The sequence below is a fragment of the Eupeodes corollae genome, chromosome 2 (genome assembly GCF_945859685.1).
Source record: "Eupeodes corollae chromosome 2, idEupCoro1.1, whole genome shotgun sequence".
In the NCBI taxonomy this organism is placed as follows: domain Eukaryota; kingdom Metazoa; phylum Arthropoda; class Insecta; order Diptera; family Syrphidae; genus Eupeodes; species Eupeodes corollae.
Genome location: NC_079148.1, coordinates 85,237,292 through 85,250,157, shown reverse-complemented (window position 1 = coordinate 85,250,157; position 12,866 = coordinate 85,237,292). Strand labels below are relative to the sequence as shown.

General features: G+C 38.2%; 1 protein-coding gene across 2 annotated transcripts in view; it reads left to right on the top strand.

The window, feature by feature from the left end:
- Positions 1-12,866, top strand: part of LOC129945760 (uncharacterized) — a 67,799-nt gene that overhangs the window by 18,062 nt on the left and 36,871 nt on the right. The window contains exons 2-3 of one of the 2 annotated variants that reach the window (XM_056055669.1): positions 1,887-2,129; positions 5,946-6,164. In XM_056055669.1, the coding sequence (XP_055911644.1) occupies positions 1,887-2,129; positions 5,946-6,164 (462 nt within the window). The remainder of the gene's footprint in view (positions 1-1,886; positions 2,130-5,945; positions 6,165-12,866) is intronic. The other variant, XM_056055670.1, reaches the window with a different exon arrangement.

The window sequence follows — 12,866 nt, the reverse complement described above, 5'->3', positions numbered from 1 at the left end:
TCTTTGGACTTAGAAGGTAATCTAAATCACCATCTCATTTATGGTGCTGTGGCCTGGACCCGGTCAAAGAAAGTTGAGAGGGTCTTTGGATGCTTCGAGAGAAAAATTCTTTGGGTGATTTTTGGTCCCGTATGCATAGATGGAGAATTGAGAAAAAGATGTAACAACCAACTGTAGAGGAAGACCGCGACTCAGGTGGCGTACGCATGTGGGTGAAGACCTCAACCAATTTGACGTGCGAAACTGATAACAGCTAGCTAGGGACCGAGTTGGCTGGAGACGCATGTTGGTTGAGGCCTTTGAGTGTGCGCTTGTTATAAAAAAAAGGTCCTCCCCGGACTATAGCGCCACCTTAAGTAAGTATGTAAGTACCCCTTCATCTCAATTTGTTTGCTGCGGCCCTACTTTAAAACTGCTGGGCCAGGTAGTGCGAATGGGCATCAACGTTCCGGCCAGGATGGTCTTTGAATCTAATCCCGAGGTACGGCCCCGCTGTAGAGAAAGATCGCGACTCAGATAGTGCACGCAGGTGGGAGACGACCTCAACAAACTTGGCGTGCGAAACTGGAAATAGCTAGTTAGGGACCGAGCTAGATCGAGACGCATTTTGGCTGAGGCCCAGGTTCGCCCGGGAATGTAGTGCCACCTTAAGGAAGTAAGTAAGCTGTTAAAAATATAAATACGAATTCTTTTCAAAGATTTTGGTACCCAAAACTGAAGACGATATAACTTACAACAGTTGTCTTTCCTCGAACAATTTTTCGCAAAAAGGGAACACGACAACATTTGGGTTGTATTCTCGAACAACCAGTTACTGCTACATTTATCTTGCGAGTTTTTTTCAAATATTAAAAACAGGTTCATATACATATATATAATATATGATAAATAAAATATTTACAGGTATTTACCTTGAAAATTTCCTCACTAAATGTATATTTTCCCGAGAGTTTAAAAGTTTTTTTTTTGTATGGAAATTTAACGAAACGCACTTAACGAACACCTTTTCCGAAGTGACAATTTTTTGACACATACAACATTAATGAATCCGTAAGAAACTTTGTGGAATTTGTGAGGGTAGGTGACATGGTGCATTTGTTGTTATTTGAAAAAGAAAATTTCAAATTAAAGGAATTATAACGTTTTAAGCAAAAATTGTTTGGTATACCTTGGTTTCAGAGGATAAGACAGCGATTTAATTCTACGAGTAAAGTACATGATGTTATGACAACAACTTTGGTGTTTCAAGCATTCATGGGGTTATTTGGAGCTACATATCTGTTGTTTCCGTGGATGATGATTCTTTTAATTGGGTTACCAACATTCTTTAATTTACAAAATATTCAGTAAAGCCGTTTAGTGTATAGAGATTTAAATCAGTTATTAGATTCTTGTAACTATTTAAGTAATGTCTTTTCACCGTATGAAATCAGCTTTCTATACTAAGCCAATGTTAAAATATTTTTTTTCTAAATTAAACACCTAAAAGACAATATATTATCGTACTTTCTTAAGTTTATTTAAATGTAATAATAAAACGTTTATATAAATCATTTAAATCGACGGAAGAAATTTTATGACACTCTTCCATTTACTTTTTGTTGCTTCCTTTTGCATTTAAACCTATTAATAGTACAAAGATGTTTGAATAAAGTATTAAATAATAATTAATAATGGTGGATGCGAATATAGTGCACAAATTTAATGTAAAGGGCCCACCCAGAAATAACAGTGTATGCAAAGTTGCATTCATCAGTAATATTAATTTTCTTCATTGATGTATTTTGTCCTTTAAAAAGCCCTTCAATACAGGCGTCCAAAGGAGTAAATCAAAATTAGAAACAAAAATCAACACTCATAAAAACATCTTTATTAAATCATTACAGAAATGTTTTTATGCATTTTGCTGATGCTGTTGCTCGTAGATCCCGTGAAAAAATTCATCAAAATACATCGAATATGGCTACACCTGGAGGAACAACACCAGCTATGGTGGCAGCAGCAGCAACTTCAGTCGTTGTGCTAGGTGATGAAGTACGGTCTACTATTTACATGACTAATTGTGTCAGTTTTCAAAGTGAAATTCTAACAATTGATGTCGATTCTGGAGAATTGGAAACATTTGACAGGTATACAATAATAGTAACTAGGTTCCAGGTGGCAGACAGTATTCTAATTTAAAATTTAAAAGTGATGTTTTTAGAGTCGAACTATAACTTTTCAAAGAATTTATCTTATATTTTAAGTTCAAATTAGCTTAAAAAATAATAATGTTATATGCTTATATGGTAGCAAAATAAATATTTCAGTGTGATCAACTTGCAGCCCTTCACCCATTTTCATACATAAAAAAGTTGGATGGTAGTCCAACGTTCAGCTTGCCTATGTATAAGCAGATCACTTCGCATGACCCCTTTTGCGGAACTTGACACCTTACTCTACGTAACACCTCCAGAAATTTTTAACAAAGAAATACCTGCAAGCTCTGCTATTCAACATCGGCTACTTCCTAATTCTTAGGTATTAAGAATTAATTCCAAATCACACAGACTACACCATCCCCCAACTACTATTCGACAGAAACTTCCAGATTTCTATAGCTTCCGGATCTTTCTGGGAGGATAGGGCATTCCTGGAAGACAAGTCAATCCATTTCTATACAGATGGTTCAAAAACAAAAGAAAGGGTTGGTGGATGTGTGTAATCTGAACAACTGAAATTAAGTCTCTCATTCCGCCTTCCCAATCATTGTAGTTCCAGACGGAAGTCTTGTCCTGGCTTAAAGAAAGCTTAATATTAATATGTGATATCCGTATCTCCCTAGATAGTCGGACCGCTATAAAATCTCTGGACTCTGTCCATAACTGTCGATCATCTCTAACTCTAATGGATATGGCATAACAATTTAATGTTCACGTTTGCTGGGTGCCGGGCCATAGAGACATTCCCGGTAACTGTAAAGCAGATGAACTCGCCAGGAGCGAGTGCAGCCCATCCTACCACTTTTGGCAAATGCTGGCATAAAAATCGCTATTTGTAAATGCAAGACGTTATAAAGAAGTCAAACACCAGGTGGAACAACATCACCATGTGTCAAGTCACAAAAAACATCTGTCCAACACTAGATTTAAAGCGATCAAAACGCTTGCTATCTCTAAGCATATAAGCTCGATAATAGGAAAACATGCCATGCAGCTAGCCCTATTCTGAAATGACTTTTGCAGAAGCTGTATAGCCGCTTCAGTGTGTCGATTAAACTGACCATAAAATGGAAGGAGCGCGCGATGAAATTTCTTAACAGGGCACATATTTCGATAATAATATTTTATAATTTGCAGGCGTTGTTCGTGTAAGAAGATTCATGGTTAAATTATAGACCAAACTGAAGATGTTTGACAGTAAAACAAAACACGAAACTTGAGCCAGCTATTTAAACGAGTGTTGCCAAAAAGATAATAGCTAAAAAGTCACACTTTATAAGTAAACCTAAACCATCCTGAGGAGCAAAATACATATAATATATGCAAATGTTTATTATAAAATTTTGTACGTTATCAATAGTAAAATAAAATAAAATGTAAGGTTCTTATGATAGGCTTGTATGAATAAAATTTTTCCAATTGAACATCAGCATCTCTGATACTTCTTGCAACTGCAGGAAGTGGATCGCACATATTCTTTTCTATTGAAATGGTAGAATCTTCCAATCTAAACTTAAACCAACTGCAATCTAATGAGAGTGTTTATTTCGATAATCGATTTTATTATTTTTGCGTTGTGTATAAGAGTTGCGTGAGTGATTCGTATTTAACACAGTATTTTTGAACACAGCGGATCACTTTTTTGAACGGCCTCATAGTTTTTTTTTCTGCGTAATTGAGAAAAATTGGCACACATTCCTTAACAACTACATACATAATAACTTTTTTCCATAAGAAATGCACGGGACAGCTACCAAACGTTTAACCTTATGAACAAAATCCTCTCAGGGCAGCTTGAAATCCGAAAGATAACGAATCTAAAAAGTGGGGACTCTAAAAGGTATAAGTTCTCTATGACCACATATCAGAACATTGTCTTAGTTATAATACAAAGGTTTTCCCTAATTTAGTAGTGTATTTCTTCGAAGCGAGGATATAATTTTTTCCCCCGGATTTTAACTAGTTTTCGCCTTTTTTCAGATACTGCCGGATAGTCTTCGTGTATCGAAATTCCAATGCCTGTTAGCTTTGTCACTGCTTTCAGTCTTTAAAAATAGAACTATACACATTTGATACATTTTGGTTCAAGAAAAAATAAAACTGTTTAATATTAGTCGTTATTATTTACATGAAAAACAATAAAAACATCATAACTGAACATAATTTATTCAGCTATCAAAGTAAATACAAAGTGAACAAAAATGTTTTATTTGTTGAGGTGTATAGATTGTGCTTTATTCGAGTGCAGCTAAATATTTGCTCTCCAGAGCACACCTTGTACTTAACTTACATAATAATAATTAATAATTAGGTGGCGCAGCAGTCCGTTGATAACCAGGGCCTAGTGACTTACAACTCTCAACCATTCATGTGTGCTAGTGATTGCAGCGATGGATGGGACCTACAGTTTATATACCGAATCCGAACGGCTAATTTGAGAAAGACCTTTTTCATGACAAGAATTACTCTTGGAGAATTTGTCAAATCCTCGCAAGAGGCAGTACCCATGAATAAAACTTTAGGTGGCACAGGCAGGGATCGAACCCAAGACCTTTGGCATGATAGTCCAACGCACTAACCATCATGCCACGGGTACTACAAACTTACATAATCACAGATCAGTATTATGTTAAGACATTTTAAATAGAGCTTCATGAAAAGTTTTGTTTATAATGCAAGTAAAAGACATACTAAAAATTTCGGTGAACTGAAAAGTCTTAAGTTTTCTACTGGGAACTAGAAAATGTTTATAGTATAGCTAAAAATAGTTCACTGCCCACCTGCCTCAAAACTATCAAATTTCCTTAATCTGGAAGGATTGACAAACCTCTTAAAAATCTAGTTCTTTTTCAGGTATTTTGGTAAGCACCTGGCAAGATATGTATATTGTATATACTACATACGATAAAATATATTATATTTTCTGTATGCATTTTTTTTTTTTGAAAATAGTAATGTTGGTGAAAATAAAAAGAATTCTTTTTTTTAATTTAAAAACACTGATTTGGACACCAAATGTAACAAAAAGAAATCACGATTGTCAAATTTGATATTAACAGAAAAGATTGATATAAAAGACCGCAAAAGAATTAGACCGTTTTTTGATTGTTTTGGATATATGTATTAATTTTCAGTAAAACACAGCTATTAGTAAGCAAACCCTGTTCAATAGTATGTATAAATAATTAAATGTGGGCTGAAATTGTTTATGTACGTATACACATTCTTAAAATTGTATGCAAAACAACAAACCTTTAAAGCGCGAATTGATGGCAAAACTTTGTTTTCTATTTGTTTTGAACACTTAATTAAATTTGTTTATTATAAATTAATTTAAGAACAAAAGAAGTTCATCGTATAATTTTGACGTCCAGACAAAAAATTTAATGAACACCAACACACCCTTAATATTTATTTTTTTTGGCACTATCTTACTGCCTCCTACGTTTAATGAACCGAAACTCTATCTGAACTAAAATATGTTTACTCACTACTGACTTAATTTTGTTCACAAATCCGTTGTTGTTGATTCTGTTTTAAACTTTGCGATGTATCGTATTCACTTACATTAAAAAGGATTTTGGTTTGTTTTTATATCTACACCAATATTATGAAAATGTCAGATGTAAAAATCTAGTTTTATATAAATGCACACAAATATTTATATGAATTACGAACATCAGGATATCGCCATAATTCGTTTTTACAAAAGGCTAATTGTTAACTGTTAATGATTCATTTCAGGCAAAGGAATCAAGCGCCATCATGCACTAAAGATGCAACGTCAGGAGCACAACGTGTGTATAAAAAGACATCCCCGAATTCCACAATAACCCTATACTTGCCAACACGTGAAATTGTTCTTTCCGGGTCAAACCCAACAATTTTACGTGGTATTGTTTTTGTGGACCCACAGACAGTAAAAGGCTTTCGAATTTATACCCAGCTAACCTTGACTTTCCGGTAAGTATTCTTATATTTTTCTTTGAGTTTCTTATTTGCTATTTTGTATAATACAGGGTGATTTTTTTAAAGCTATAAGAAAGTTTTTTTTTCAGAAAAATGCATCAAATCTTTTGAGTCGATAGTACGGTCCATATAATTTAAAGTTTGAATGCAACTATTGACCTTGACATCAAATGGTCAATCCGTTGAGTCCAATTTTGGCATACTTTTTCCAACATTTCGGCCGGTATCTCACGAATAATTGCTTCAATGTTGTCTTCTAATGCGTTAATTGAAGCGGGCTTGTCTGTAAAGCCATGAGTTTTAACATAAAAAAAATGTCTAAAGGCAATAAATCGCACGATCTAGGTGTCCAATTGGCCGGCCCCGAAGCTCTTGGATTTTGGGAAAAAAAACAGTTACGTTAAGATTCGCATCATCTTTGAAGGAGTACGTCCAATGATGCCACCAGCCCATATGAATTTTTCTGGATGCTTTGGTAGCTCTTGTAACGCTTCTGGATGATATTCACTCCAAAATCGACAATTTTTTGCTTATTTAAGTACCTATTAAGCCAAAAATGTGCTTCGTCGGTGAACACAATAAAATGAAAGAAGCGCGTGATGAACTTTCTTAACAGAGCACGCATTTTGATAAAAAAATTTAATAATTTGCAAGCGTTATTCGTTTGTAAGACGATTCATGCTTAAATTATTGACCAAACTGAACATTTTTGACGGTAAAACAAAACACGAAACGTGCGTCAGCTATTCAAACCAGTGTTGCCAACAAGATAATAGCTATAAAATTACCCTTTATATGTATATAAAATATAATATTTCAAAGCTAAATGAATTTTGCAGTCCTGGTCCTGATGAAATAATCATATAATGTACATATGTTGAAAAAAATGTGTGTCTTATGTTTCCTATCGATTGTTTCTTATTTTCAACGAGTCTTCTCGGAAATGTTTTTAGTTCCCAGATCCTTGGAAATATAACCCGTGTTTTTTTGGCATTCTATAAATAGTATAATAGAAAATTCCCAAGAAAACGCATCGACAGTAGCCAGATTTTTGTATTTAAAAATTGGTACAACTGAAAGAAGATCTGACAGACAAAAAAAGTTAATTTAACAATTGCTTCATGGAGGGGTTTGTTCGTAGACTACTACATTAAAATGTAGTGTTGAAGCGAGCTTGAAGCTGAGAGTTGTAAGTCAAATTATGGTGGTGTAGCAAAATTGTCTACTTCCTAAATTATTTGAATCATTTGCCTGTGACATAGTTTCTTGCGATTGTTTTTCTGTTATATGTACACCAACATGGGCTTGTAAGAAAAGAATCTACAATTACTTATTTATAACAATTGCCTGCTTTTTGTTTCGATGCATTTAAAAAATACCCTCAAGTAGATTGCATCTTTACGAGTACATACTTCAGCAAGGCATTGACAAATTAAGTCATGAAATTCTTTTTAACAATTAAGTAAAATTGGACTTAAGGACCCTTTTTGCTATTTGTATTTCTTCATATCTTAACAATAGATATTAGAACATCATAATTAGGAGTAACACTTTATGTCAATTTAGAATCATTTCTGGTGTACCTCAAGGGGTCACCTTGATCTATTGCTGTCTATTGTATTAATTAATGATTTGCCTTCTGTTTTGAATAATTATATATCGCTAATCTTCCTAATTATTAACTCAATTTGAGGGTTTTAAGGAACTACAAGAAAATTTAAATCAATTTTGGGAATGGTGTTATAAAAATAGTTTGATCTTATATCTTGACAAATGTAAGACAATGTGTAATGCACGCAAACATTATACAATAAACTATGACTTTATGTTGAGTTCGTCACGTTTGAATAGAGAATCCAGTTTTTCTGATCTTGGTGTTGTACAAGACTTAAAATTAAAGTTTACTTATCACAATAATTACTGGTCACCATAATTTTTTTTACGAAAGTGATAAGAAAACCCGTGGTACCCGTAGTACCCGTGGCATGATGGTTAGTGCGTTTGACTGTCAGTCGTTATTTGACCTCCAACGAGTATAGAAGTGTTTCATTTATAGTTATTTTCAAGTTAAATAGTGCAAATAATAGTGTAAATAAAGTTGGCAGTTTGCCATTAAGAATAATAACAAATCGATAGCCTAGTGGAGCTGGCGTCCGAAAACAGCTCCAAGGGTCGTGGGTTCGAATCCCGTGCGGAGTGCACTAAAAATTTGGAAGCTTTTTTTCACAATCGGGAAATCGTAGATTTTATTGATTGGGAAAAAAAGCAAATGGAGAAGGAGCGGAAAGCAGGGGTATCGAAAGATACCTCTGCCAATTCATCAGGTGATGCCAATGTGGTGCCATCAGCGGTACACAAATTCACCGCAACATCATCAGGCCATCAGTCTGATAGTCCATTGACAACAACAAATGTTAAGAGGAAACTTAAGCCTAACCTGGTGGAAAGGAACAATGCTGCTAAGCGCGGAGCGATGCGACAAGGAGTGCAGCAAAAAAAACAAAAAGAGATGACGTCACAAAGCGAGTCGTCAGACGGTGACATCGACTACGTCTCCGAAGGTGGAGAGGGGCACTATAGGTCGCCTAAAAATAAAAATAGGTTCTCAAGCCTAGCGCCGCCAGAGCAGCCTAAAGAAAGGGAGATGGAGGTGCCTGAAGCCCCCAACGACAACGAAGCCGATGAAGCGGAGCTGGCACAAGTGCTGCAGGCAAAAAAGCAGCAAATAGATGCCTACGAGGACCAGCTAAAAAAGCTGAAGGAGGAGATGGAGCCCCTTCTCAGTGCACTAAGAAACAAAATTGAAGCGCGCCGACAAAAAGAGGCAGCTGAGAAGGAGGACAAACAAGCACAACGGCTCCTACAACAACAACAGCAGCAACAGGCGAAGCAAAAAAAGCCTGATGCAAGGCAACAAAAACAACAACCACAGCAGCAACAACCAAAGCCCGCTACCAAAATCACTGGAGCGGAGCAAAAAATGAAGGCTTTACCAGCAGTGACAGGCTCAATGAAGGAGGGCCCATCTACCTCGAGTAAGGCCAAGCAGCAGCAACAACAAGAGCTACAAGCAAGGCAGCAGCAGCAGCAGAAACAGCAACAAAAGCCGCAGAAGCAGCAACAGCAGCAGCAACACCAGAAACAACCACAGCCTAACAAAGAAAAAATACCACCAATAAGGACCCATAAGGTTGACATACAGGACATTAAACAGGTATGTAAGTCGGCTACTAAGGGCAAATTTCTCATTAAAATTCTAAACGAAAAAGAAAAGAATTATTCGGTCCAGTGCTTCTCACTGGCCGAATACAAGTTAGTTAAAGAGTTGCTAAAAGAGGCCACAGCTGAGTTCTTCAGCTATACGCCTAAGAGCGAAAAATTCAAGACGGTCCTTCTGAAGGGCATAAGTTCCTGCACGGAACCGGAGGAGCTCTTAGCTGAGCTCCGCCAAAAAGCCAGTGACGATCTCGATTTTATCGGGGTCAAGCCTTTCACTACGGTGAAGTCAAGACGAGGGGGTTATAGGCTGCCAATGTTCCTCGTAACATTATCGCCCCAAAGCAGTTTGAATAGTGTCGAGAGAATCGTATCTCTCGACAATCAAGCTGTACGCTGGGAGACATTAAAAAGGCACGACGACATTCTACAATGTACGAAGTGCCAGAGGTTTGGTCATGCCAATGCCAACTGCAATATGCAGTTGCGTTGTGTGAGGTGCGGAGAAACCCACAAAGAAGGAGAGTGCAAGCTGGGGAATGAGCGGGTTGAGGATTTGACCCTGCTCAAGTGTGTCCTTTGTGGAAACCAAGGGCACCCCGCTAACTATAGGGGTTGCCCTAAGGTCCAACAAATGAAACACAAACAGGCCAGTCAAAAAGCCGAAAAAAGTCGACAGGCTCCAACACAAAAATTCGTGGATCCCAAATTCTCTTACGCCCAAATGGTGTCAGGGAATGGGAATACGAGACAAGCTCCACCAACGGTTGCCCCCAAGGCCCCTGTGCCTAAGGCACCAGAGGTGCAGCCTGACATTGTAGCCTTGTTGTTGAGCATTCAAGGTCAACTAACAGGACTGCAAAGTCAGATAAAGGAGCAAGGCAAAAGGGTAGATCATCTCTACTCTTTGTTGCCTGGCCTGGCGCAATTTAGACCATAATGGGCGCGCTGCCGGAGACGCACCTAAAAGTCCTAGCTGTGAATGTAAATTCACTGATTAGGATTGAACGAAGAGCCAATATGTTCCAATTGTTGAAAGATTACAGTCCCGATGTGTTTATGGCTAGCGAAACTAAGCTAAACCAGAAACACAAATTGACTCATAAAAATTACAATATCGTAAGAAGAGACCGGCCCGACTCCACTCAAGGGGGTGGTGTCGCTCTCTTTATACGAAAAGGCATTAATTATAAAGTCATATACAACAATGAATTGCGAAAGCTCAAGACGCTAGAAGTTTGCGTTGTATGCATCTCTCTCACTCAAGGGAAGCGGATGTATATGATTGCGGCTTATGCGGCTGGAGCTCCGCAGGTTACTTACTTTGCTTCAGAACTCGAGATTCTTTTTAGGGAACTGAAACTGAGCTTGGAAGAAAACTATTTCATCTTGGCCGGTGATTTGAACGCAAAACATGAAGATTGGGGAAATCAACATAGTAATCCCAGAGGTAATCATCTTTTTAATTTGATGAATCTTTACAGTGTTGAATATGGCGTCGACCTGCTGGCTACTGAAAGGCCATCGTATCCAAGAAGCGGCTCCTTTCTGGACCTTTTGCTGTACGACACCAGACTGACAGTTACAGACAAAGTGGGTAATCACTCGCGAAACTGCTTACAGACAGTCGAGTACGACAGTGATCACTGCGGACTGGCTGCTGTAATGCAGATTCCGAACGAACGCGTGGAGTTGGAGGAATACGTTCCAACGCATTCTTACAATTACAGTAAGATGCGGTGGCCTCGTTTCACCAACGCCTTAGCGAGAGAACTTCGTTCGAGTGACATAGCCCCACCAAACAACAGAAACCTGACAAATACAGAAATCGACCAACATTTACAACAGATGGATGAAACAATAAAACGAACGATGGAACGGACAATCCCAAAGTACAAAGAACGGGACCAAATGGACGCTTACAGAAACGCGACAATTGACGCACTACGTAGGCACAAGAGTGGCTTACTGACAAGACTCAAAAACTTGCACAGACGACTTACAGACCCACGCGACTTGGAGGTTAGGACACTGAAATCGTCAATAAAAAATGTCAATCTGTTGATTAAGGAGAACTACAGGCTATCAATTAACAAGTACTGGGACCGCAAGATCCGGTCAGTTAATTCGAGTGACCCTAGTATGTTCCCCAAAATCAACAAGATATTCAGGAAAAAAAACGATAATGACCTTCCGTGTCTTAAACTCCAAAGAACTGAAGAGAACATAAACGTACTCAGGACAGCGCAAATAGATCCAGAGGAAGCCATCTTTGACGATGACTTTTACATAATTGAAGATCCGAAGGAAAAAGTGGAAGCGGTGGGAGCTGCTTTCCAGCAAGTGTACAAGGTGAATGTTAGCATTCGCCCCAACCACGACCTGGAAAACAGAGCCCTACTTAATCACTTTTACCTTCGAAATGATATGACACAATGGCGATCTGAGAACCGCGGTTTCATGCGGTTCAATGACGATTCCTTGGCAAATGCCATAATCGCCGAGCAAACGGGACCAAGTCCCTTGTTAGTGACGAAGGTTGAGCTTCAGCTCATCTTCAACTCAATAAAAAACAAAAAGTCAGCAGGTGTCGATGGTATATCCAACGTTGTACTAAGACATTTACCGATGGAAGCAATTGACATTTACACCACACTCTTCAACAATGCACTGAATAATGCATATTATCCAGTGCATTGGAAGACCGCTGTGGTTCATCCTCTCCCGAAAAAGGGAAAGGACAACTCCAACCCGTCAAATCTTCGGTCGATAAGTCTTCTTCCGAGCATCAGCAAAGTTTTCGAAAAAATCATTAATAGGGCTCTGACTAAGTGGGCTGCGGACAACAAAATAATTCCGGATAAACAGTTCGGGTTCAAGGCGGGTCATGACACAATTCATGCTGCGTCTAAACTCGTTTCTGATATCCAATGGAATAAATCAAAACAACAATGCACAGGTGCTGTTCTGGTTGATTTGGAAAAGGCTTTTGACACCGTATGGTTAGAGGGTCTTTACCTAAAACTGAGCAGGCTTGGCATTAGCAAGCCATTGTTGTATATACTTTATGATATGCTTAACGGTAGAAAGTTTGTTGTCAAAAGTGGCAATGTAACTTCTACCACAACATTCTCAATTAAAAATGGTCTTCAACAGGGAGCGGTGAATTCGCCGATTCTCTTCAGCATTTACACCAGCGATCTGATAGGTAGTCTTACAAAGGCAATTGCGTACGCCGACGATCTAATTGCGTACAGAACGGCCCGAAAGGTTGAGGTTATTAGAATTCTCTTGCAGCGTGATTTCGACAAGATTCAGCGATATTGCGACGACTGGAAACTGAAAATAAATGTCCAGAAGTCAGAGACAATTCTGTTCCGGACTCCGTTGGCTGGGGCCACGAGGGATACGTGTAAGAATTGGCGCAAGATGGTCATCGTTGATCTTCACGGGCAGCCATTAGCGAGCAAAAGTGTAGTG